This window comes from Myotis brandtii, unplaced genomic scaffold (genome assembly GCF_000412655.1).
Source record: "Myotis brandtii unplaced genomic scaffold, ASM41265v1 scaffold686, whole genome shotgun sequence".
NCBI classification, from domain to species: Eukaryota; Metazoa; Chordata; class Mammalia; order Chiroptera; family Vespertilionidae; genus Myotis; species Myotis brandtii.
The window spans coordinates 3891711-3919654 of NW_005370683.1; the positions used below are offsets into that span (position 1 = coordinate 3891711).

Sequence of the window (27944 nt, forward strand, 5' to 3'; positions counted from 1 at the left end):
AATTCTCTATATCTGTAGGGGTTCCAGAGTAAGTAAATTTTCCCACAACAGTAAATATATATCTTTTGTATATGGTTTTACCATGAATGAATGAACATTAAAATACCACAAAAGCTAAGGATTTAGCTCACCTGGTAGACTCAATTCCTCTCACAGACTGTGCAGCATTTTTATTGTAAAGGCTCTTTATAATTGTTTTCTATCTTGTGTGTATAAGCAGAAACAGACTTGAGAGATAATTTGTAATTTTTAACCTACGGAGAATATGATGCATGTCTACATACTTATATTGACTTTCATTTTATGCTTAGACAGGTGAATTGTGCCAACTCATTGAATCTTTTCACAAAGAACATACATCTCCTTTCTATGGAGGCAATAGTAACGTAATGTGTGCTTTGTGCAGGGCACCATATCAAGTAGACTAAAATATCTGTATGTAGGTTAGCTTATCTGAACCTCTTGTGAAAATGATTAGTCTACAAAAAAAGACTCCTACAAACATTTTCCAGAGATAATTTCAGAAATGGAAATTATATTTGGAAAACTTCCTGCCTCTAAACCTGAAAAAAACAAAAACCTGGAAAAAATAATTCACAAAACACAGCTTAGCAGTAAGTCCTATCAGACAATATAATTTTCTATAATTCAACAAACCACAATGATTTATTGCCCCTTCTATTACAGCATTCATTTAGAAAAACCCCCTGGAGACCATGAATAACTGCTATTGGTGGTCCACTTCCCTGAAAGGAAACAAAATGGACTACTGCTTGGAATAAACAAATAATATTTGTTTTTCAGGGTGTTTTTTTATGTTGTTGTTGTTGTTTGTTTTGGAGATAAGAGTATAAAAGAGTGAATTGATGCAATTTTATTTTTTTTATTTTTTTTTTAAATATATTTTATTGATTTTTTACAGAGAGGAAGGGAGAGAGATAGAGAGTTAGATCAGCTGCCTCCTGCACATCTCCCACTGGGGATGTGCCCGCAACCCAGGTACATGCCCTTGACCGGAATCGAACCTGGGACCTTTCAGTCCGCAGGCCAAGGCTCTATCCACTGAGCCAAACCGGTTTCGGCGAATTGATGCAATTTTAGATTTGAACAGATAACTTAAGGCTTACATGAAATACTGCTTAGCCTGATCTCATCAGTAACCCTAATTGCCAAACCCAATAAGAACTTTTCAAATCTTTTCTTACTCTCCCTGACACTTTCAGTGCCACTGACCACTTTCTGCAGAGCCATGAGCCATGATGGCTTCTGGGATTGAAATCCCTCTGGTCCAGAGCTCTCTCTCCCCTTCTGAGATTGCACCTTCTCGAAGTTCTTAACTGACTGTTTTCTCTGGTCAGCCCTGAAACATTAGCATATTTCAAGATTCTGTTCATAACTCGCCTCTATACACACTGAGCTCGCTGAGCAATTTCTTCTATGCACCAGTAATTTCTAAGGCTGTTCTCTTCCACCCTGATCATAATTCTGAGCTTTACATTTATATGTTCACTGGAGGCCCGATGTACGAAATTCGTGCAAGGGGCTCGGCAGTGTCTTGCCTCAGCCCTCGAAGCCGCAACTTCATCCAGAAGGTCGTCTGGAAGGACGTCCATAAGGTTGTTTGGCTATATGGTCTAATTAGCATATTTCCCTTTTGTTATTATAGCTATGTTTACAAAAACTTTTTATGTATTTACCAGAATTTTCATGTATTTTCTATATGGATATGTCAAAGGCACCTCAAATTCAACATTTCCAAAACACAACTTCCTGCCTTTGCCCAGCCCATTTCCCCTGCAGTCATGCTGGGAAGATATGATCACCCACTCTTAAGTCACTTACTAGAAGAACCTCTCAAGGTGCATCTCTAACCCCAAAATATGCACCCTTACTCAGTAGCTTTATAAAACTTCATATTTATAAGCATTTTAAATTTTATTCTTTTTTTAAATCTAAGCAACACATATGAAGCCAGTGTGAGGCTATCGTTACAAGTATAACAGAAATAATTGATGGGAATGCATTACCTCACCAACACTGTATAATTAAATTCGGACAGAAAAAATCAGCCAACTATCCTATTTATACACAAATATACTGTAACATTGCAAATTCTGGCACTTTAAATACTTGACAGTGGAGTGGAGAAGGTGAATTTTATCCCATCCACAGGTACAGAGCAGAGGTAAAGAGATGTTAGAACATGCCTTGCAAAAACAGGCTCATCGAGGCTGACTCACTCTGTTTAATAAAGTTACTTAAAAATGTAAATATTTGCTCTTGATACATTATCATTTCTTATTAATGTAATAAGATTTTGGTTTTATTATAGTTGGTTATTTGTAACTATGGCTTATTTTAAATGGATCAATAACATAGCAGTAGTAGAGCATTTTGAGTTAGAAAAGACTCTAGGAATATCTAATCCCAATTTCTCTTCAATTCTGAAATCCCTTTTATACTTATAGTGAATAAATGACCATCAAAACCACACATAATTCTATAGCCTCAGCCTGGGTATGTTCACGATATCATGAACGCTGTTAATCCATTTTTGGATAATTCTAATGTTAGCAAATACTCACTTATATGGAGCTGAAATAGTCTTTGAACTTGTACCCACTTCTGGAATCTTTCCTCCTCACCAACAGAACAAATACAGACTTTTAATATAAATAAGCATGCAATGAAGTCAGCACAGAAATTAAATTTCTGTTGAATTCGGTAACAGTCTGCAGTTGTTGACTTCAGGTGCCCTTGTGAGAGGGGCAATATGTTGCCAAGGAAATAAAGAATAATTTGCCCTAACTGGTTTGGCTCAGTGGATAGAGCGTCAGCCTTCGGACTCAAGGATCCCAGGTTTGATTCCGGACAAGGGCATGTACCTTGGTTGCAGGCACATCTCCAGTAGGGGGTGTGCAGGAGGCAGATGATTGATGTTTCTCTCTCATCGATGTTTCTAACTCTCTATCCCTCTCCCTTCCTCTCTGTAAAATAAATCAATAAAATATATATTTTTTAAAAAAGAATGACTTATGTATACTGATAATAATTTAATAATTATGACAGCAACTACAGTAAGGAAAGTTCAAATAGACCCATGTTTAAATGCCCCCGCCCCTTGCAATTCCTGGCTTGTGACCTGCACAATCTACTTAACCTCTTAAGCTGTATTTTTCTCATCTGCATAATGAATGCAATGATACCTAGGTTATGAGAAACACAGAAGTCTCTCACACAATGTAAGGAAATGATTGTCCCTTTCTGCTCCATTCTTAGTCCCATTTTTTCCTCTTTCTGATTTCTGCCTTGAACAGTTTCTTGAGCCATGCTTCAAGCCAAACAGTGTTAGTCATCTCAGGCCAGTCAAAGAAAGGCCATCTTAAGTTTCAATCAAGATGATAAGGAAAGTTACAGGCAGCGTAGAAATGCAAAAACAGAATTGTTGGCATTAGCTAGAAATGACGGAGCGGAGTGGTATGGTTCATTCACCCAGCCCCTGAGCAAACACACATCCTCCCCATCCTCCACTGCTGCCTGTCTTCACTGGTAAACACTAAACCCAGGTGTAGAGATGAAAGGTTCTAAGCTCTTGGTCAGGGGATATGGGGCCTTAAGTAATATTTATTATCTTTTTAGACTACAAGATACATAATATGTATACATCAGAAAATTTTGAAATGTAGGAATTTATATATGTTGGAAATATAGAAAATATGAAATTACAGAAATACAAAATCACTTACACATGCTAGCATTTAGCATATAGGTTATTTTTTGTGTTTTTTCTTTTCAAATGAGGGGCTTTGGGAAAGAAGGGCACCGGCCAGTAGATTTGTGAAATTTTGGTTCCAGTTCTGATCTTAAAATACTAGAAAGACAATGATGGGTCTCAGAAGGGGACCCAGGTAAGTGGTTGATGTCATGTGGCTATAGATTCAGTAGGGTATTTGTTAGGTCGTCAGTGAGATTTTTTCACGTATCTTTATAGATTTCCAGCAGGTTTACCATAATCAACGGGAGGTAAGAATTCTGGATTTTTTTCTTTTACATAAAAAAAAATTACATTGGATGGAAAAAAAACTCATAGACAAAAGTATGGTGATTACCAGAGGAAAATGGGGGTGAGGGGAGGTAGGAGGGGGATAATGGTGATGAAAAGAAACATAACTTGGGGTGGTGAACACAATACAAAATACACCATACTGTACACCAGAAACCTATATAATTTTATTAACCAATGTCACCCTAATCAATTCAATTAAAAAGATTACATTCGATGGCACTAAGTAGATGAGGCATGAGACAATGAAGAATCTAGCACCATTCTAGCCTTAAAACACTTGAATTTACAAGTGAAGCTGGTATTCCCAAATAGGTAAAATTAAGTGGGGGGAAATCTTTTTGGTTCCAGAAAGCGGGGGAGGGTAGTATGTTGTGTGTGTGTGTGTGTGTGTGTGTGTGTGTGTGTGTCTTTTAAAGAATTGTAGTATTTAATTTGCCTCTAAAGGTATACATCTGGACCCAGAGGACAAATGGCCCTGTGTAGCAATGTTTGTTCCTGTTTAGCAGCAGTCATTAAAGTGCATTACTAAATCCTTTCATTAAAAAAAATGATATCAAGCCCTGAATGAAGGTGTTACATCAAAACTCATTTGAGCACATGTCTGGTCACCATTTGCCAAATGAGTCTCTCCATTTGAGGTATAATGTAAAATAGTATTAAAATAAGATTATTTTATAGTGAGCGATTGTATTAGAGCTCTGTTACAATTTATGCAGTCCGAACCAAGTAGCAACCAGTGATTATCTCCTAACTACCTCTGAAATTACACTTCTGTTGGACATTATTATATGCAGTGCAATGACAGCCTGCAATTGTTAATGAACTTCGTGTGGGTGCTTTTTATAGCATAAATCAAAAGCCAGCGGCTTCACAAGTGGTCGTTTGTTTCTGGGAGAGATGTGGGGACTGTGTGGGCGTCTGAAGCTAATTTCTGTGGCGAGGAAAACCAACTCAAAGAGAAGAAAGCGGGGTCTGTACAAGACCATCCCTGTTCTATGGTCTCTGAATATTCCTAGCTGTATCTTAGAAACCCCTCAAATACGTTCCTTTAGGGAATCCTACAGAATGTCAGACTTGATGTAGGCCAAGGCCAATGTGGTAGAACTGACGATTGACTCACTGTTGTGGGGTTGGAGGTCAAGAGTCAGAAAAGGTCCCTCCTGAGTACCAACCCCAACAGATGCAGAATCTGGAAGATCCACAGGAATGCTGGTGGGGAAGAAGAAGCAAAAAGTCTCTCTCACTTCCACTCCCATCTCCCAGCAGCTCCTGCCTGATGTCCGAATTGGGAGGTATGTGCACCAAGCTGGGTTCAGTGCCTTTACTCTGCTCCACCCTCTGTGGGAGCTACGTTGCCATTATTCCGCCACATCACGGTCCAGATAAAGTAAGGCAAACCCCCACTTTAAGCAAAATCACAATATGAAAAATATAACTAATACATTATGAGGTGGCAAGTCCTTTTTGCAACTAAATTGTGGTAGTCAAAGCCAGAAGTATTAAACTAGATACTCAGCAAAGTGCTTAGTGAACAAGATATCCATTGGTGTCCAGGGTTCAGTGGCCTCCCTAGGGTAATGCGGAAGAAGTAAGCATGGGTTAGGTTTCAGATTCACCCTCTTAAGACAAGGGTTAGTCATAGACGATACCAAGTGACATGGTCACATCCGAGTTCTTCTACAGCTCACACTATATGCAAGTAAATAATGACCAAGATATATGCAAGGAGAACATTATACATTTGGGATCAGGTGAGGATGAACTAGATAGGGGTGGTCACAAGGAAGATACAAGAGTTGCCTGGATAGAATTGAGAGAACCCGTTGAGTGACTAACTGTGGGGTCAAGGGAAAAGGAGGCAGATGGTGTGGTATTTCTTTCTTAAACGACCTAGTAGGTAGTAGTGGCATTCACTAAATATAACAGGCTAGCAGAAGATCTTTTAAATCATGACATCTGCTAAACCATTAAGAATGGTGTTATTTCCTTTACTAAAGTTACATGTAGAAGCAAATGCTTGAGAATGTATGTATGCTCTGAGGGATTAAAAAACAGAGGTGCGTCTGCCCATACTTTTCAGTCAACCATTAACCTCACTTCTCAGTGATTGAGGCTGCCTCTCCTTCAAAGGAACCTGAGATGCTCGCTGCATTTGGGGGCTTTTTTATTCAGTGACAACACTTTGACACCGCGGCACTCAAAGCCCGGCGCCCTGCACCAAGTCTCTGAACCCACAGAGTATATGATGACTTAGAAGTCCAGGGGAACCCCTACTTTTCTAATAAACATAGTTCCAACATCAGACAGAGACAAGGAAGCTCCATCAGCAGAAAATTGGTTTCTTTTTCCTGTTGCAGGACTAGGCCCTTTAAGGAATGGGTAGGCACCCTAAGGTACCCCTGAGAGCAGCCAGAGGCTGAGTTGGAAGCCCAAACTCATTGGAATCAGGCCTCGGACAGTTGTTCTAGTTAAAGTTTCTGACTTCATTCATGGCCTTGACTATTACCTTTCCCAAGTTGGTCTTTACTTGACAACCATGCTGAAAGGTCTGCCTCCCCCAATTTAGATTGTTGAGCTTACTTCCCTGAGTTTGCCAGGGCAGGTATTGATCATCCTTATTTTATAAACTGAGTTCTCAGCCTGGATGCCACCTACATACCAGCTTCCTTTTTGCTGAGCTTTTCCCAAGTGTGTGTGCATTCTAGTCTTAGTTAGGGCTGGGCACCCAGTTCTGTCACTTAACTTTAAAAATCCAGTTAAAATTCCTTCTGGAACTTAACATTCCCTTTTCCAAGATTCAACATTAGCTCAAACCCAAGACTTTGGTGTGGAAACAAGGCAGTTACTAAATACCTCATTCTATGTATTTACTGTTAAGATACCTGGAACAATAGTACAATTCTCAGTAACCCTCCTAGTATTCAATAATAGAATTTCTTATAAAGTTTACTGCCATACAAAAATTAAATGACTCATTTGTTATTTAACTTGAGACTTAGCAAATGTGGTTAACACTGTACAGCATTAATTCAGAGATTAGTACAAAAATGTATAACAGAAAAAAAGCACATTTTGGTGAAGTAAAACTTTCAAGGTTATTGAAAGCTTATGGAATAAATTAAGATATTCTCTTTAAATGCAAAGATATTCTCTTTAAATTTATATAATTATAAAAATACATCACATACCTCCTTCCATCTTTTGGCTTTCCATGAAGGGCACCTGCCAGATCTACAAGCTTTGTGAGTTCGAGGTTTCCGGAGATGACTGCAGTATTTTTCTTCTAATTTCCCTTGAACTTGGTCAACACAAAGCACCTCGCGGTACTTTAAACCTTTACCACAAGAAGCTGAACACTAGAAGACAAATACGAATGCACTTGATTCATTTTATCTTAATTTAAATTTATCTGCAAGAAGTATGTAACATAAAGCAATCAAAACCTCATTGCTTTGATATTTCTAATTAGACAGAATTTAAAAGTTGCCAGTCCACCCTGGGTTAACGTTGATATCATAAATTACCCCTTTATTCTATTAAAAATATTGTCTACAATATACCAAGCACTTTTCTGGCATATAAATGCTTTTAGATCTTTTAAGATTTAAGACTATCTGAGGTTAACTCCTGATATCACACATAATCCAACAAAACTTGCTCTCAGTTTTGTATAGTCACCAGCTCTTCTACTTTTAACCCCATATGCTTTTTCACGCTGCAAAGTATGTTTGGGATGTTTAAAATAATGCAGTGATCTCTTGATGCAGAAAACTGGAATTGAGAAAGCTGAAAATGTGTTTTTAAAGTGCAATTCGGTACTGGCTTGGTTTTTGCATCAATTTGGAAGATGTATCTCTTTGCCATCAGCCTTCCAATATATTTAGTACAAAACAAAATGACTAAAATCTCTGTAAAGACATAACTAAACAATGATTTGAATTTGTTTCAGCCAGTTGCCATTTCATGAGTGAGGCCAGGGCAATGCAGTGGAGAGAGCTTGGGCTCGGCATTGAATACCAGCTTTGCCACTTACTAGTGGGGTAACTTTAGGCACATTTTATCACCTGTGCAAGCCTTGGTTTCTTCACTTATAAGATGGGGATAACACCACCAATATTACAGGTTTATTATGAAGATTAACATGAGATGTGAGATAGAGAATATGAAATGTCTAACTTAGACCTATCACCCGTGGTGCATCTTCAGGAAATATTAGCTTCCTCTTCTATTGTTTTCCTTCACATAGTCTCAGAGAGGACACTTACATGTGCGAGCATGCTATATGCACCAGGGAAACGTTAAGCAAAGAAGATGCAAATTCCAGACAAGTCCTCTCATAACTCTGAGACAGCTGCTCACATATGGTTTCATTTAGAAACATATCCCAAGTTCTGAGGACCTTAGATAATATATTATGCATTTCATGAATATTCTGAGTTCAAAGACTGTTAGACTAACACAGATTATTCGATGCCTAAACTATTGTAACTTAAAAATAGTTTGGGAATAATTTACCTTTTTATATTACCTGCAATACTAAATTTCATTTGTGCAGACAAGTAATTTAAATTGTTGTCTTGAGTATTGACTTATTGTTATCATATCTGAGATGTTCTCTTCTCTTCCCATTAACACATACAGCCTTTACATTCCACTAACACACTTAATTTGTGAACAATATCTACAGGTCTCCTAAACTGTATTAAGTGTACATTCTTTCCTGAGATTGACTGTCTTTTACAAGACCTATCTATATGCTCTACTCATTTTGGCCACTTACCTTGAGCATTTCCCTGCCTGTTTCTTTAGCTCACTGTTTATTTTTCAAAGAGTATAACATATTTTATACCCCAAACATCATATATCATCAAGTATTAACCATATACTATCAGGGAGTATACATGCATATTCACACAGAGAAGAGAGTTTTTCTCCTAAGGTGTGTTGTTATTTTTTCTAACTTTAAAATTGTAACCATTTGAACAAAAGAAAATTCATTACTCTCCATGTTAGCCCATCTTTAAAAAGTAGTAATTACTGTGAATATTAATTATGGCAACACAGTAGTACTTGTGAAAAATGAAGAAATATTATTTTATTCATTATAAATATCACTTTCTACAATATACCAAGAATTGCAGATTCGTTAAATACCATCTCTTGCTTTTGCCCTAAATTTACCCTCAAAGTACTCATAATCTAAATGACACATACACCTATTAAGTTAATAATGGCAGGGTATATCTTAAATATTAAACCCAATAAAGTTCAGAGAAAAAAACACAAGACACTAAAGACCATTAAAATTATACAATAAAAAATATAATAGATTTAAGAAATTCATGGAAACTGGTCATTTCTCTCTGGGTTATTTCATAAGTACTAAAGGAGAAAGTAATATTTAAACTCAGTCTTGAAGAAGTAGGTTTGTTGATGAACAAAGATGGATAATTTTATATATTTCGATATGCCTTATCTAGATACTGCTCCTGTGTGTCTGTTTTGGAAAATTCTGAGTTCTTTTAACAGTTCCAAGAATCACTCAGTAAGTGTGCAGTAAACTGCTTATAAGAATAACCAATTCACTTACAAAACTATGTAACATAAGAGGAGACATTAAAGATTTTTCTCTATAGGCAGCATCTGTGAATGGCCTGTAAACTTGGATACTGCAATACACTATCAAAATTAAGATTATTCTTAAATTATTACACAAAACGACATATTCTAACTTGAGGCCATCTTTAATTCTTTCTCTTCTTCGTCCCTCAAGAACTGACAAAGGCTCTTTATTGTCTTTAATAGTAAAACCCAAAACTTAGTATACTTCCTTGCTTTCTTCATCCACCAAATTTCAGTTAACACACCTTTCCAACCTTACTTTCTATCATGCAACCTTTGCTCTACTCAGGGATGATATAATCACTTCTCTTTAATGTGACATAGTCACTCAATAGCAGTACCTTATTCAGATACTTCCTTTTACCTTGACTAATCACTTCCCAGCTTTCTAAATCTTATCCTTAAAGCTCTGAGTCAACCCCATTTCTAGGGTAAATACATATCAGTCTTCCAGTTCTCTGAACTCCTCTGTCTGAGGCTCCCTCTGTTTTTATCACTTCATTTTCTATTTTTGCCACATGCTTCATCTACCCAGCCTTCTGTAGGTCAAGAAACTTTTAGATCACCCACAAAATGTCAAGTACAATAAATATCAGCTGATTAGCTGAGGCCAATCCTTGGTATAAACAATTCTTGTTTTTAGTAAACTATAAAATAACTTATTAAAACATTTTAAATTCCATGAAAAATATTTATTGGTTAATAAACTCAAGTTCCTCTAGAGGAGAGACAAAAAAAAATAGAAAATTAAAGTATTGCAACATAGATTATATCTTTGTTTTGCTTTTAAAGCAGAGCTCGCTTTCTTCAATATTTGAAGAAAAATAACTACGTTATCATATCTGATTAAATCCATGAAGGGATTTAAGTAAAAAAAGAACATGTTATATCAAGAATGATGTATTAGTTGGAATGAGGCAATATTAGTGTAAATAAATAGTGACATGCTACCCTCCCTCTCTCAAACCACAGTACATTTTGAGTTGTAAAGATTCCACAAAAATACCCCATTTAGTAGGAATACCCAACATACCAGTTCTTTTTTCTTGTACCCCAACAATCTTTTATTTTTTATACCTCAAAAACCATCCTAGTCCCTTAAAGTTTTATTAATACTGTATAATTCATTCAAAGTATTCTTATGCAAACATTTTTTTTCTTAAAAATCACTCTATCATTCTTAGTTGACATAATCTTAAATTCTCAGATTTTTTCATAACTACTATGGAATAGTTGATATGCTCTTCAGAAGTGGCAACATTAAATGCAAGCAACTTACATTAACCATTCCTATAAAATAGGTGAAGACAAATGTCTACTTATGGAAAACAGGACATTTGAAACAAATATAGAATTTGTAAGCCCTCAGATTGTAATAGATTCTGCAGTTATGCAGGTTGCCTGGCACTTTCAACACCAAGGTGAGAATTGAAATCAGTCAGTCCACTCTGAATATGATTAACTTTGAGACAACTCTATTCTTATTTTAAAGTTTAGTTGTATATTACAGAATAAGATTACTTTTGATATTTGAAATGTGGATTATTGCATCATTTGTTTACATATAAGAATACTACAACCTGACCGGTATGTCTCAGTGGTTGAGGGTCAACCCATGCACCAAGAGATCACGGGTTCAATTCCTGGTTCAATGCCCGGGTTGTGGGTTCAATCCCCAGTGGTAGTCATGCAGGAAGCAACCAATTTATGTTTTCTCTCATCGGTATTTCTCTCCCTCCCTTCCTCTCTAAAATCAATAAAACCATTTTTTAAGGGAAAGGAAATTTTAAAAAACACTACAGAAGAGTGAATGAATTGATTTAATTTGTGAGATGCTTGATTAACTCTGGAAACTTAAATTGCTAAACAAAATAAGGAAATGAAATTTATCTTCAGGTCTAGAAAATGGAAAACTGTGTGTGTGTGTGTGTGTGTGTGTGTGTGTAGATTATCATAAACTATTATGTTTATCTGATTTACCACCCTCTCTGACAATAGTGGGAAACACACTAAGAGAATTGGTATATACCTTAATAGGCAATAAAGTAGCCTGACCTTAGTTATACATAAAATGGCTTTTATAGACTTTACAAGATGGCTAACCATAGGTAATTTATTTAACCTCATTGAACCTCTATTTTTCATATGTAATTTTGGTAAAATAATATCTATTTCATATAAATATTTAGGTAAGGATAAAGAAAACAGCCAAACTCAGAAAACTCTAAAAACAAGAATACCTATTCTCACCACTTTTATTGAACATTGTATTGAAAGTCCTAGGCACAGCAATCAGATAAGCAAAGGAAATAAAAGACATCCAACTTGTAAAGTAATAAGTAAAAGTCCCTATTTGAGATAGAATGATACTATGTATAGAAAACCCTAAAGATTCCACTAAAAAACTATTTATAACTCTAGTAAAGTTGTAGGATATAAATTAATATTCATAAATCTGTTGTATTTTCATATACTAATAACAAATGATCAGAAAGAGAAATTAAGAAAATAATCCCATTTACAATTGCATCAAAAAGAATCATAGCCCAGCTGGTGTGGCTCAGTGGTTGAGCATTGACCTATGAACCAGGAGGTCATGGTTAGATTCCCTGTCAGGGCACATGGGCACATGCCCGGGGTTGTGGGCTCGATCCCCAGGAGGGGGCATGCAGGAGGCAGCAGATCAGTGACTCTCCATCATTGATGTTTCTATCTTTCTCTCCCTCTATGAAATCAATAAATATGTATTTTTTTAAAAGAATAATATACCCGAGAATAAATTTAAGGAGGTAAAAGACCTCTTCTCTGAAAACTATAAGACATAATGAAAGAAACTGAGGAGGAAAACAGATAACTGGAAGGATATACTGTGCTCATAAATTGGAAGAATATTTACCCAAAGCAATCTACAGATTCAATGCAATGCAATCCCTATCAAAATATAAATGGCATTTTTCACAAAATTAGAATAATCCTAAAAATATATGGAACCAAAAAAGACCCTGAATAACCAAAGCTATTGAGAAAGAACAAAGTTGGAGGTATAACACTCCCTGATTTCAATCTATACTACAAACTATTATAATCAAACAGTATGGTACATAGATCAATGGAGTGAAATAGAGGGCCCAGAAATAAAACCATGCTTATATGGTAAATTAATCTATGAGAAAGGAAGTAAGAAAATACAATTGGGTAAAGGCAATCTCTTCAGTAAATGGTGCTGGGAAAACTAAACAGATACATGCAAAAAAATTTAAACTAGACTGCTTTATTACACCATACACAATATAAACCTGAAATGGATTAAAGACTTAAATATAAGACCTGAAACCATGAAAGTCTTAGAAAAACATAGGTTATAAACTATTTGACATTGGTCTTAGGAATATATTTTTGGATATGCCTCTAGGGTAAATGCAACAAAGTGAAAATAAACAATTGGGGGACTACATCAAACTAAAAAGCTTTTGCACTGTGAAGAAAACCATTGACTAAACAAAAATGAACCCTACCGAATGGAAGAAGATATTTACAAATGATATATCCAATAAGGGGCAATCAGCACAAATACAGGGTGAACAAAAGTAAGTTCATAGTTGTGAGTATGCAAAACACAGTTTATACTTCTATTATCATTTATTAATTACTAGAGGTCCAGTGCACGGATTATAAAAAAGCCTCCAAAATTTAAAAATAGGACTACCATATATACCCAGCAAACCCAATTCTGGGTGTTTATCTGAAAAAGTCCCAAACACCCTATGTTCACTGCAGAATTATTTACAATAGCCAAGATATGGAGGCAACCTAAGTTTCCATCAACAGATGAATGGATAAAGAAATGTGGTATACACAATAGAATACTACTCAGCCATAAAAAGAATAAAACCTTTCCATTTGCAACAACATGGATGGACCTAGAGCAGTTGTCGGCAAACTGTGGCTCACGAGCCACATGCGGCTCTTTGGCCCCTTGAGTGTGGCTCTTCCACAAAATACCAACTTCTGCGCATGGGCCACGAAGTTTCAATCGCACTGTACGTGCGCACCCGCATGTGGTATTTTGTGGAAGAGCCACACTCAAGGGGCCAAAGAGCCACATGTGGCTCGCGAGCCACAGTTTGCTGACCACTAACCTAGAGGGTATTATGCTAAATAAGTCAGACTGAGAAAGACAAATATATGATTTCACATATATGTGGAATCTAAAATAAAAAATAATGAATAAACAAGAGAAATAGATGCACAAAGAACAAACTGATGGTTGTCAGATGGGAGGTGGGTAGAAAATGGGTGGAAAATGTGAAGGGATTAAGTACAAACTGCCAATTATAAAATAAATCACAGAAAGGTAAAGCATAGCATAGGGCAGTGATGGTGAACCTATGAACTCATTTTTTTGGTTGATTTTTCTTTGTTAAATGGCATTTAAATATATAAAATAAATATCAAAAATATAAATCTTTGTTTTACTATGGTTGCAAATATCAAAAAATTTCTATACGTGACATGGCACCAGAGTTAAGTTAGGGTTTTTCAAAATGCTGACACGCAGAGCTCAAAAGGTTCACCATCACTGGCATAGGGAATATGGTCAATAATATCATAATAACTGTGTAGGGTGCCAGGTGGGTGCTAGTCATATTGTGGCAATAACTTTGTAAGGTATATAAGCGTCCAATCACTATGTTGCACATCTGAAATGAATACAATATTGTATGTCAACTATAATTTAAAAATTGTTAAAATAAATAAAATCAGCAGAGGTCAGTTAACCATTCAAGGTCAATTAATCAGAACTAGAGGTATCTTATAACAATAAAACTACTGCTCCTTTTAACACTCCTCTCCATTTGCTGATCAGGAAAATATTTAAAGTTAAACGGAATATTTCAAAATGTGATAATACTATTGTAAACATTTTATTCAATATTGCTTAGTCACAAACCATTTCATAGATGGTTAAAAATTATGGCAATTTGTTTTTCACCTATCCTAAATAATCTAACTAGACATAAATATAATAAATTTTCTCTCAGTCATTTGCTTTAATTTTAGTTTTTTAATGTTGCTATTAGACCAAAAAATGACTAACAAGAAAATACTAAACCATATAAAAATAAGTGGTGTATTACTAATAACTTTCACTTTGCTTTTCAAAATACTTGGAATTTTCTAATTGCTTTTTCAAAACATAAAACTCATAAGTCATCCATCATGTAAATGTAAAGAAACAAATTTTTACTTTATTTCTAGATATGACATCTATCACAGGTCCATAGTCATCCGCCCTCACTGGTTTAGCTCAGTGATTAGAACATTGGCCTGCAGACTGAAGGGTCTCAGGTTTGATTCAGGTCAAGAGCACACACCTTAGTTGCAGGCTCGATCTTCCAGCCCCGGTCTGGGTGAGTGCGGGAGGCAACCAGTAGATGTGTCTCACTCACATCAATATTTCTCTCTGCCTCTCCCCCTCCCTTCCACTCTCTAAAAATCCATGGAAAAATATCCTCAGGTGAGGATAAACAAAAAAGGCATAAAAGCTCACAGACATGTAGCTGGGTGTCACACTTACCCAACTGTTCACTGCATGGCAGATATTAGCTAATTTATTCAGACAACCAAGGAAAAACCTACTACCCTGTGACAAAGAATTCACACGATTTTTGCTTTAGGAGAGCCAAACTAACAGAAATGTAATCATTACACAGTACAAGTCTAACCCTCTCATTACAAACCATAAATCATTTCCATCAGAACAAATTCATCTGAATAAGAAGCATCAGTTTAAAATGCATAAAATGGAGTGGTTCTGACTTAAAAACAAACATATTGGAATAGCTAAAACATAATTAGGTATAGAGTGTCTCTCTTGGAATAACTTGAGGGAATTAGTGTTTTCCTTCATCTCAAGGAAATCCCCTAGTCTTCAGGAAAAGCCCAGGGTATCAATGAATTTCTCAGTATAGGTACATGTAGTATTTATTTTTCTTTTGCACTTTTTCTAAACCAAGCTATTTTATGTTTTTGTAGCAAAGTTGAATTTTTTTAATGGAAAAATTTTAATCATAGCTATTTTGGTAAAGATTTTATTAAATGATGTTTTGGTGATTATGTTAAATGCCTTTATAATACCATTATGAAACAAGAGGTATGTCTATGAAATGACAAATTAAATAGGGAATTGATAGAGTTTCAGGTCAATATAGACCAGAAATTAGCTATTATGTGGAATAAAACACTAATGCATGTATGCATCTATGCATATAATGTGTTTTTTCTTTCTTTCCAATTTTTAAGAAGCCTATAACAATAGATGCTATATCTAAGCCCCAGGAACAACATGGTTTTGAAATATTTAGGAAGCTAATGATACCCACATATCTAAGAGAAAAACCTCTTACTACAGTAGAATCTTAGATAAAAGTTTTATACAACTGCTTTGTAATTAAGGGCATTATCTACAGTGTTGGAATACTTTTAAACTGAGCTCCTCAATAATTAGAGAAGTAAGACATTAAAGTAGTTAGAGTAAAACATCCACAGTGAGTAAGGTATTCCTCTGTTTAAACAAAAACAAACAAAAAAAGGTAAAATATGCATATTAAGATAGAGTGTCAAATCTATAAAATACTGCTGCTACTGTTCCTTTAATTCAACACATATGTGCACTAAGGAGTGAGATACTAAATCTATCAACAGGGACCCCATTCATAGTATTTCCTGAAAGATTATACTTAGAGTTTTAAAGTTTAATGGAGTTTGAAATTTTCCTTTTTAACCTGTTACAGACATCCTTTGACTATACAGCTTTAATAAACCAAGACAGCATTTGGTTTTAAAAATATTCACCATTGAAATATTTTATTCTATTGCATTGCATCTGATTATATGTAAAACTGGAATCTTCAGACATTTAAAAAATTTTAAGGCAGATTCATTTGAAAAAATATTGAGTTCCAACTTAAAGGTCAAAGAAATATATGCTTAATAACATCCTGTAAACTTTCATTATTTTCATATCTTTATAATACTGGAATTGTAAAATTATCTTCTATTTTATGTTCTAAAATTTTACTTTTGAACATATATGTGTATAGATTTAGATACCCACAGTAGATTTAAAGTTTTAAGCTAGTCAATGCAATATGGCTTATTCAACTGGAAATAATATTTAAAGATATTTTACTACAATCAAATTGTTAATATTGTCTAAATTATGACTTTGGAAAAGTTTTGTGATTATCTTCATTTTCAAATATAAAACCTGGATGAAAGTTGCAATAACTCATGCAAGTACTTTATACAGAAATGTTCACTTATCATACAATATTATTTCCCACACATAAAATAAATCAGCATGAAAAGTCACCCAAGTTATTTGATAATGACTCTATTATTAGATTAGTTTTGTCCAATAGTAAGATATGATAAGCAATAATTATGAATCTGCAAACAGTACTGAACGAAGGTTTATTTGCTAGAAGCAACAGAAATTGTGATTTGTATTCAAAATGTTAAGCACCATCTGTAACAAGAAACACTCAGGAAAAACTGCCATTCGTTTAAAACTGGTAATTCATTCTTTTACCTTTCTAATAGTATGCAGTTTGTTTGTACTACAAAGGGGTAATACACATTTCAAACTCCTCTATAAAATCTGTTTAGCAAGTGGAACTAATCTAAAGAGTTCCTGTTTGGAGTTTTTATTGACTCATTGAATAACACAAATCTTTATAATTATATGATTAAGAGGGACAAAATGCTATTGCCCGTATGAGAATAATATAAATGTTGTCTAGTTTTAACTATCCTTTTGGGGCCAATACTGTGAATTTACTTTTTCTGGATGTCTTTATACAAATCACAGCACACGGGACTTGTAAGACCATATGGCACATCCCATGATGAAAACCCTATTTTTGCCTCACCTCCCAGGAGCCTCCGTCAGAATCAGGAGCATCTGCCTTCCTGTAGGAAACAGAGCACATCCATCTATCCAGTGTGGGCGGACCATGGAAAGGTAAAGAGACCAGGGAAATAACGAAAGCATACCTTTTTAATTTTTTATTTTTTACTTTTAAGGCACTAGCTACTATGGTAACATTTACAAAATTCTTAAAATCAAGTGCCAGCAGAATAGCAGGATTTACCATTCCACGTTTCTACAAATGTTTTCGTACTAGCTGTGGGAGTTAACAGAAATAAAGCCAAGAAGTTTGCTTTTCAGTAGGGCTATAAAGATCTGAAAGGAATATGCACAGAGAACTCTCAGATGAGAAATAAAAAGAGAGCTCTATGAATACTTCACCAAAGGAAAAGTCAGAGCTGAAATTAAAATGCGCCATTCCACATAATTGTGTCTCTTTATCATATGCAATAAAAGTTTTGAAGCAAGAATGTTTTAGGGATTGATTTAATATTTCAGGGAGGGCAGGGGATTGTCAAGGGCGGGGGAAAAAAGGACACATATGTAATACCATTTGTAATACTTTTAGCAAAAAATAAAAAAGAAAAAAGAAAAAGAAAAAGAAAAAAGAAAAAAGAAAAAAAATTAAAAAAAATAATAATTATCTTAAGATAAGTATAAATTATTTGTGTTAAAATTTAAGGTGGGGGGTATAGTATTTACTACTAAGGAGTAGAGAATAGAATAATAAAAAGGGCCTGGAATCTGGAATAAAAAAATTTATGTTTGACTCTCAATTGTCAGTGGCTGAGCAACCTTGTAGATGCTTATACTTAACTTTGCTGGTCCTCGGTCTTCTTATCTTAAAGTGGTAGTAATAATACCTACACCTCAGTGCAGGAGTGAGATTAAAGAGAACCTATGACTGAACCTAAACACAGTGCTTAACTCAATATTCCAAATGCATGTGAAACCTCCATTCTCCTTCCTTTTTCTTCCTTTTCCAAATACTGAGGAAATATAAAAGAGATAGTGGAAATATAACTGTGGCTTGGATTCCTCTAGTAAACACTTGAATGGAATATGATCAGGGCTCTTACAGTGAGAACTCTTTCTGTGGTGAAATAAGGAGGGTAAACACTCCAATGGAATTTCAGGAAGATCCTGTCCGTTTCCCTGCGGGAAAAGGGGGCGGGTTGAGGGGGGGACTGTTTACCTTGATGGTGAAAAACACATCAGACACACTTCAAGTTATTTCCAGAGTGAGAAGGTAGAGAAAATGAAATAGAAGGTGAATAGATATTGGGTTAAAAAACAACAACAAAACAGTTTCAGTTAAAAACAGTGGAGTGACTGACCATACGTATTCATGTCTTCTCCTCAATTGTTTTCAACCCACAAAGTCAAAGTAAATAAAATAGGTTTCAGCAACCTCAGAAAAAGCAGAGAGGATAACAAAAAGAGAGGTCAATGTGAAGCAAGGACAACTTGTATCCAACACACCACCACCACCCCACTCCTCCGCCCCCAGGCTCAGCACCCGGATGCAAGTAGTGCTGCCACGCCTCTACTCTGCAGCCAGATAGGGGCCTGTTTCCTGGAGAACTTAAACTGCTTGGGCTTGAGTGGGGGATGCTGGGGTTAAAATAAGGGAATTTCTCACATTGAATCTTGACCCATCGTCTCTCTGCCTGTACCACCCTTCCTCACAAACAGGGCATTAGTGGTTCTTCTCTGACAAATATTGATTCGCAGGGAAAATCATCAGTCACTGAACTCTATGTAATTGCAGAGCTTTCAATGAATTCCCTAGTGTTTTACTGTTAAACAAGAATGAGCTGCAGAGGTTCATCAACTTTTGAAGAAAAGCTTTAATAGGAAAACTAGAAAACCACTCACTCGCACCCTAAAGAAAGGGTCCCAGGGATGAAGAGGCAAATGAGAGAATTTCCCCTCAAAATAGAACAAAACTGTAATTAATGAGACAGAGAGTAGATGTTGTATGGATAAAACAAGAACACAATACTGTGACCCCCCCAAAAAATAACAATCAGAATGCAAGAAAAATCTTTTGATAGTTAAAAATATTTGAACTAAAGTAAATAATTCAGTAAATGGGTTAGGCACTGACAATTTACCATCAAGTAAAAACAAATGACAGGGATATTAAAATGAGGAAATAAAAACAAGAGAATTAGAGAATCAATCCAAGAATTCTAATAATTAACTAGAAAGAGTTCAAGAAAGAACAATGAAAATATTTGCATAGAAATTATCTATTTCTAAGAAATTATCTAAGAAATAATACAGTCAATTTCTCAACACCAGTCTCCTTAATGGAGGGACCTACAGAATGCCTAGCAAACTAAATTTTAAAACACTAAGTCACTTCATCATGAAGTATCAGAACACTAGGGATTAAGAGAAGAAACCAAAAGCCTCAGTGGCTCAGGTGTAGAAAAAAGGTATATACACCAGGCTGGGAATCATATTACCAGACTTCATAATAGCTGAGATTGCTAGAGGATAAGGTAATGCCTTAGAAACCCTGAAGGAAATTTTCAATCTATAATCATCTAAGTTATTAATTAAATGTGAGGGTTTACTAAACACATTTTGAGATTTGCACAAATAGAAAAATTTACCTTTTTAAGATATTTTTATTGATTTCAGAGAGGGAGGGGGGAGAGAGAGAGAGAAACATCAATGATGAGAAAGAATCATTGATTGGGCTGCCTCCTGCAAGCCCCACAGGCATGTGCCCTTGACGGGAATGGAACCTGAGACCCTTCAGTCTTCAGGCCGACGCTCTATGCACTGAGCCAAATCGGCTAGGGCTGTACCTTATTTTTTTTTTTAAGATACAGGGAAAAGAAGTGGCTATTTCTTTTTAGGAAAACTATATGATTATTGTTCATTTTGAGCTGAAACTGATATACAGATATGAAATATTCACCTGTAATTCTTATTCTACACCTTGGAGTAAGACTACATCCAATTTCACAGGGAAAGTATTTGAAGACAGCTGTTTTTCTCTTTTTGTTTTCCTGGTTAAATTTATCTACCTAGTCCAACTCTTTAATTATCCCAATCTCCTTTGTTATGACCCTCTCAAAATGTAGCATCTTGAGTTTCATTCATTAATAAATGTTTACAATGAATGAATGAATGCCATGTTGAAAAAAATCTATGAACAGCCTGGCCAGTGACTCAGTTGGTTGAGTGTCATCCTGTACACGGAAAGGTTGCCAGTTCAATTCCCAGTCAGGGCACATACCTAGGTTGTGGATTTGATCCCTCATTGGGCACATATGGAAGGCCCAATTGAACTCTCTCTCCCACCGCCCCCCACCCCCGAAGCCTCAATTGATGTTCCCCTCTCTCTCACTCTCCTGGCCCCTCTCTTTCTCTCTCTGTGTCCTTGGGTGAGGGTTACATATATATACACATCTAATCTAATAATAGAGGAATATGCAAATTTGTCCATTGAAGCGTCTCATCACAACTGAATCAGCAGGCTGTGTTTCCGCCCTCTGCTCAGGCAGCTGCAAGGCCTGGGGTAGAATAGGATACAATAGGAGGAGAAGGAAACTGCATGTGGAAGGGGGTGGCGATCATGGGGAGTAAAGCAGGTGTGCCCGGCGAGGGGCAGGACACAGGCTGCATGGAGCGGGGAGCCCCACCCAGACACGGGAGGAGGGCAGTGGCGGCCATTGGCGGGGAGACGCCCACGGGTCTGGAGGGAGTGGAGGATGGTCCAAGGCCTTCTGGGTGGAGGCGCTCCTGCTTCGCAGCAGCAGAGCCCAGACCGTGCGGGCCTCGGCCACCCTCTCTGGGCCGGCTGTCCCGGGCAGGGAATGGGAGCAGGACAGCGGTGGGGAGGCCAGGGAAGGGGAGCAGTGAACACCTGGCCAGAGCTGAGCCCTGGGCTGGGGGTTAACGCCCCACCCCCAACGGAAGCTTTAAGAAGGGAAGGAGGGAGGGAAGAACTTTATAAAGGAGTCAGTAGAGAGCAGAGTTAAAGAAGGAAAGAGGATGTATGAGTGAACTGTAGGATCTATAATGAAAATCAAGTATAGTTGTGTACTGGGGACAGATTTTAAAAATAAGAGTCAGAAAAGAAAAAAAGATAAATGATAGTGAATAATTAGGCAGGTAGATAGATATTAAAACAGTGGAAGTAGAGAAGAATGTGGATGAGAGAGAAAGAGGGAGGGAAGAAAAGTTTTAAAGGGAAGCTGGTAGAGCTTAAAAGGCGAATGGGAAGAAGGAAGAAATGGAAGGAGGAAAGCAGGTCTGAGGGAGGAAGTGAAGAAAAAAATTAAGGTGGGAAGGAAGGAAAAGGGAGGGAGGGCAGGGGTAAAGATAAAGGAAAGAAGGAATGTGGGGAGGGTAGGAGAAGGATGGGAAGAAGGATGATGGAACAGAAGTAGGAAATAAGGAGGAAAGAAAAGTTTATAAATGATGAGTCAGTAGAAAAAAAGTGTTACATAAAGGAGAGAGAAAAATTGTGTGAGAGGCAGAAGCCAATAAGTCAAATACAATTGTGTGTGAAGGGGATAAGATTAAAAAAAAAATTAATAGGGGCAACCAGGCTGTCAGGGGAGGGCAGTCAGGGGTGACCAGGCCAGCAGGGGAGGGCAGTTAGGGGGATCAGGCAGACAGGTAGAGTGGTTAGGGCAGGCAGGCAGGTGAGTGGTTAGGAGCCAGAGGTCCCAGATTTCGAGAGGGATGTCCAACTGCCAGTTTAGGCCCGATCCCTATGGACCTAAACTGGCAGTTGGACATCCCCCGAAGGCTCCCAGATTGGAGAGGGTGGAGGTTGGGCTGAGCGACCCCCCTCCCCCGTGCACGAATATCATGCACCAGGCCTCTAGTATCCATATAAAGATCTTTTAAATATGCAATCTGTTTTATTGGAATGAGGTAGAGTTGAATGATCTTTAGTTCTACAAAAAGGTAACAAAGAACGAAGAGCTTCGTGTAATAGATCTTTCTTCATAGTGTTTGCTGCTGCTGTTCTGATTCTACATGGTGCCCTGTAGAGATAAGAAGGGCCTCCTCCTGGTTTCATCTAAAATTGAGATATTGCCAAGTTTAGCAGAGAAATGTTGACATGGACACAGGCTCCCCTATGAACTACTATTTTTGAGCTTGTTTCCTGACTCTGAAGAAATGTCCCTGAGTGAGAGAAGTGCCATGCCTGATTATCTTCCCTAATCCTAGATGTGAAAATTCTCCTAAGGCCCACGAATAAAGAGTAAAGAAGTTTCCCTCAGATGGAAGGATGTGAACTCTGTCTGGTGGCAGAATAGAGTTAGTTTTTATTGGTGTGGCAATATAAATTTCCATTTATTCTTTCAGTCTCAAAAAGAATATGTTTTCACAGAATATACATTATCATTTATACAGTATAACATGTACATTTTAATTCTCATACTACACTGAATGACATCCCAAAGCAGAATGATTAATCATTAATCACACAAAATCCTTTCTGGTTCTACCTATTAAATATATTTGGGTTTGTTTATGGTTTAAATTTACTACTTTAGAAGAAAACTTTTCTCAATGTATAAGGTATTCAAAAAATGTATACACACACTTAGAATAATAATAAAGGCAGTATTATTAAAATAGATTTCATTTTCAAAATTGAGCTATCAGCTGCTACAGTGTGTATACATTTTTTGGGGGGGGACACCTGTATGTTTATAACTCTTCCTCAAAAATATTACAGGCTTGCCCTAACCGGTTTGGCTCAGTGGATAGAGCGTCGGCCTGCAGACTCAAGAGTCCCAGGTTCGATTCCGGTCAAGGGCATATCCCCAGTAGTGGATGTGCAGGAGGCAGCTGGTTGCGGGCATATCCCCAGTAGTGGATGTGCAGGAGGCAGCTGATCGATGTTTCTCTCTCATCGATGTTTCTAGCTCTCTATCCCTCTCCCTTCCTCTCTGTAAAAAAAATCAATAAAATATATTTAAAAAAAAATATTACAGGCTAGAAATAGAAATAGTTCTACTGTTGGCAAGTCTTTTGCTGACAATTTTAATTACTGCATCCAAGTTTTCCTTCACAGAATTCTGACTTTTTGATACAGTATTTTCAATTATGTTGTTAGTTATATGTTGTTTAGCTTAGAGTGGTGCTTCTTGTCATCTAATCTAATAAAAGAGAAACATGCAAATTGACTGTACCTCTGCTCCCCCCACAAGCCATGCCCACAAGCCAATCAGGAGTGGATATGCAAATTAACCCAACTAAGTTGGCGGCGGCCACAGAGCTGGAGCGAGCAGGAGGCTTAGGTTGCCCCTGGCAATGGTGGAAGCCAAGCTTCCCGCCTGCCCTGCCTGCCCTGAGCTCTGCTTAAGGCTACAAAGTTTCAATTATAGAAGATAAATAAATCCCAGATACCTGCTTCCAGCCCCCATGGCCTCAGCTCAAGGAGGGGCTGGGAGCCTAGGGTTGCCAGGGGCAACCCAGGCTTCCAGGTCCTGGGCTCCGCTCAGGGGTGAGGGTCCCCACTGGGGGGGCTTGACCAGCCTGCAAACAGCCATCAGTGCCTTACCCAGGCTGGCCAGGCATCCCAGTGGGGACCCCCACCCTGAAGGGGGTGTGGCCAGCCGGTAAACGGCCCTTAGCCCCTCACCCTGGTGGACAGGCACCCCAGCGAGACCCCCACCCTGATCCAGGACACCCTTCAGGGCAAACCAGCCAGCTCCCACCCATGCACCAGGCCTCTATCCTATATAATAGAAGGTTAATATGCAAATTGACCCTAATAGCAGAACGACTGGGAATGACTGGTCACTATGACACACACTGACCACCAGGGGGCAGATGCTCAATGCAGGAGCTGCCCCATGGTGGTCAGTGCGCTCCCACAGGGGGAGCTCTGCTCAGCCACAAGCCAGGCTGATGGCTGCCAGCACAGCGGTGGTGAGCCTCTCCCACCTCCTCAGCAGTGCTAAGGATGTCCGACTACGGCTTAGGCCTGCTCCCAGCTGGCAAGTGGACATCCCCCGAGGGCTCCCGGGCTACCAAAGGGATGTCTGACTGCCAGCTTAGGCCCAGTCCCCTGGGGAGTGGACCTAAGCCAGCAGGTGGACATCTCCCGAGAGGTCCCAGACTGTGAGAGGGCACAGGCCGGGCTGAGGTACTCCCGCCCCCGAGTGCACAAATTTTTGTGCACCAGGCCTCTAGTTAATAAATGTTTCATTAAAAGGAGGTGGGTAGGTAGGAAGAGATCAACCAAAGAACTTGTATGCATATATGACACAGACAATAGGGTGGTGAGGGCAGGCTAGAAGAGGTCAATGGGGGAAAACAAGGGACATATATAATACTTTTAACAATAAAGATTAAATATAAATAAATGACACATTAGTCTCAAAATAATTTATCATCTGTTTTAATATATCTTTTAAATTTTTTTCTTATCTGCTGTACCATGAACATTATGTCCTGATTTACTCTCCACACCTAGTAAATATCACTAATACACAGTAACTGCTATGTAAATATCTCCTGAATGAATTAAAATAGAAACTCGTGAAGATTATAAATTGGGATTTTAAAAAATAATTGGTCAAGAAACTGGCTAATTGTTCTTCTCTTAAAATAGCAAAGTAGGAAGTTGTAACTTTTCAAAATTTTTCTTTTATGTCATTAAAAATAAACATTCACTATAGACATTAGCTATTTTCCTCATATTTGCCTATTTTAATTTTCTCTGAATCACTCATCTACCTACTTAATGGCAAGAAGTGGAAACTCCTGTACTATTGCTACTTCTTAGGAGCTATGGCTGAGACTGAATGACAGTAGAAGACTGAAATGTAAGCTATTCTTCAATACATTTATCCCTCAAGGGACTTATACTCTGAGCAAAAATTTAACTCTTACAAGTCAATAAGATAAAGCAGAAAATTCAATAAAGGACAAAGGACTTCAACTGGTACTTCAGAAAAGAAGAATTCTGTGGTAATAAGGAGAGGCACTTTAACTGGGCATCACAAAATACAAATTAAAACCACACAAAAAATACCACCACACCTCTACTGGAATCACTAAGATTTAAAAGTCTGATAATACCAAGTGTTGACAAGGATGTGGAACAATTGGAATTCTCATACAACCACCTTAAAAATTGTCCGATACAATTTACTACACCTGCATATGCATACACTAAAATCCTGCAATTCAACTCCTGGCTACATATCCAATAGATCTACATATGCATGTTCACCAAAAGACATTCCTAACAGCATTATTTGTAAGTCCCAAATTAAAAACAAACCCTACTGCTTATCAAGTGGAAAATAAATATTCATACAAATCATTTATTCAATTTATACAATAAATACTAGATTGCAATGAGAAACTAAAATTACACACATGAATGAATCTCACAAACCCAACATTGCTTCTCTCACAAGCAAATTAAGTTTCGTTTAGATAAAGTTCAAAGGCAGGCAACTTACCTATGATATTTGATGTCAGAATAGGGGTTACCTTGTGGGTGACTTTAAGGGGATATGTGGGTGAATTTCTGGGGCCACTATTTTTGGGTTGGGTGCAGGCTACACATGTGTGTTCACTTTGGGAAATTCATTAAACTGTACCTTTATGACTTCAAATCTGCTGGTTATTTATTTCCATAAAAATTTTAAAAAAGACACTCCAGTTCAAACTGGTTTCTCTCATACTAGAATATAACTTGCTTCAGTGGCTCTCGTGTTATTAGCTTTAGCTACTGCATTTGGATTTTTAGCTCCTGGGTGAATTCCTGGGAAATATCTATTTATTATTGGGTAAGTGATAATGATAAGCAAAATATATTGAGCCTTTTTATAGCACGCTCCATGCCAACCACTTTACCTATTGTTCCATTGAACCCTAATAAAATGTCTTCTTTAGGTAGCTACTATTTCTAGTCTATGAAAATAATCTCTAAGAAATGTTAAGTAAATTGCTAAAGGTCACTCAGTTACAAAATAGCAGTGGACTCAAGCCTAGGCATTCTAACCCTACAAATCACTCAACTACAAGATCTAGGATAAACTTCATAGTTAACATTTCAGCAGTCTTAAGAATATCTTCAAATTCTTTTGGTAAATGAAAGTTTACATTTCTCTTGATGAAAGCAAAATTACATCCTTTTACATGAGACTAATATATAAAATCAAGTTATGTTCCATCAAATGGGCCCTGAACCTGCAGTCTGTAATCCCAATGCTCTCAAATTAACTCAGCTCATTGTCCAAGTTTTTTACTCTCTTTAAACACAAACTTGACTGATCTCATAATTATCATGACTTTTCTAATTTTTCCACTACAAAAAGAAGCTTGTTCCACATTTGCTAATTTTTTTTCCTATGATAGTTATAAAAATGTGATATTTAATAGATAATTTTTTAAAAAGACCCATCTTTTATCCTTTAAGGTAAATGAGATATTTAAGAGTGAATGAGAAAGCTTTTGGAAAATTTTACTGATTTCTAGTATTATATGATGTTATCATTAACAGCATGCCAACTATAAAAAACTCTCAGAAATGCATATATTTAAAACTTTGAAGGAAAATTTTCTCATCCATTTAAATAGCTTCCAAATCTTTCAAAGTTGTATTAAACATGAATGCCATTTGTTAAAATATAAAAATATTACTCTTTCCAGTACTTCAAGAACTGAATGACATCAGGGAAAATTGAAAATTTGTGAGACAAATTTCAACAAATGTTTTGAATAATTAGTATACTGGATTTAAAATCACTTACTAGTATATGAAAGAAGCATTAGTGATAAACTTGGCTTTATGAAGGTGTGTATTTTTGCAAGGTAATTTTTCAGCTATGGAAGCTACTGATATCACATATTGAAACAACCAGATTTTTGAACTGCTATAATAGTGTTGATATAAGATTTTCAAAATTAATAAAACATTCTATCATTTTCTTAAAAATGAGATAATTATAACAATACTTCAGTGAGAGAAAAGTGTTATTCATAAAGTAAAAATTATGTTTAATATTATATAATCACCTTATATTTTTAAATCCACATTTGTATATATTCTACAAATCACAAAATATACTTATATATTAAATATGTTTGCAATGTATAAATATATTATAAAAATATTTAGGGGTCACTCAATTACATAATAGCAGTTGACTCAAGCAACCTAGCCCCTCTTTTCAGACCCTCAATGTTCTTTTGTTACACAGAGCTGTTAAAATCAACAAACTGCAGATTTACTGGGTGTGTGCTGCTACCACTAATCACTTCTGGAAGTGCTTCTGTTGCATTCTGTATATAAATTTAGTATACACACTATATTTT

At 36.9% G+C, this 27944-nt stretch overlaps 1 protein-coding gene across 1 annotated transcript in view; it reads right to left on the minus strand.

The window, feature by feature from the left end:
- ADAMTS20 (ADAM metallopeptidase with thrombospondin type 1 motif, 20) overlaps positions 1-27944 on the minus strand; it is a gene marked incomplete at its 5' end in the record, with an annotated part of 169537 nt that overhangs the window by 34974 nt on the left and 106619 nt on the right. Inside the window, one exon of the mRNA XM_005881718.2 lies at positions 7255-7422. Within this exon, the coding sequence (XP_005881780.1) occupies positions 7255-7422 (168 nt within the window). The remainder of the gene's footprint in view (positions 1-7254; positions 7423-27944) is intronic.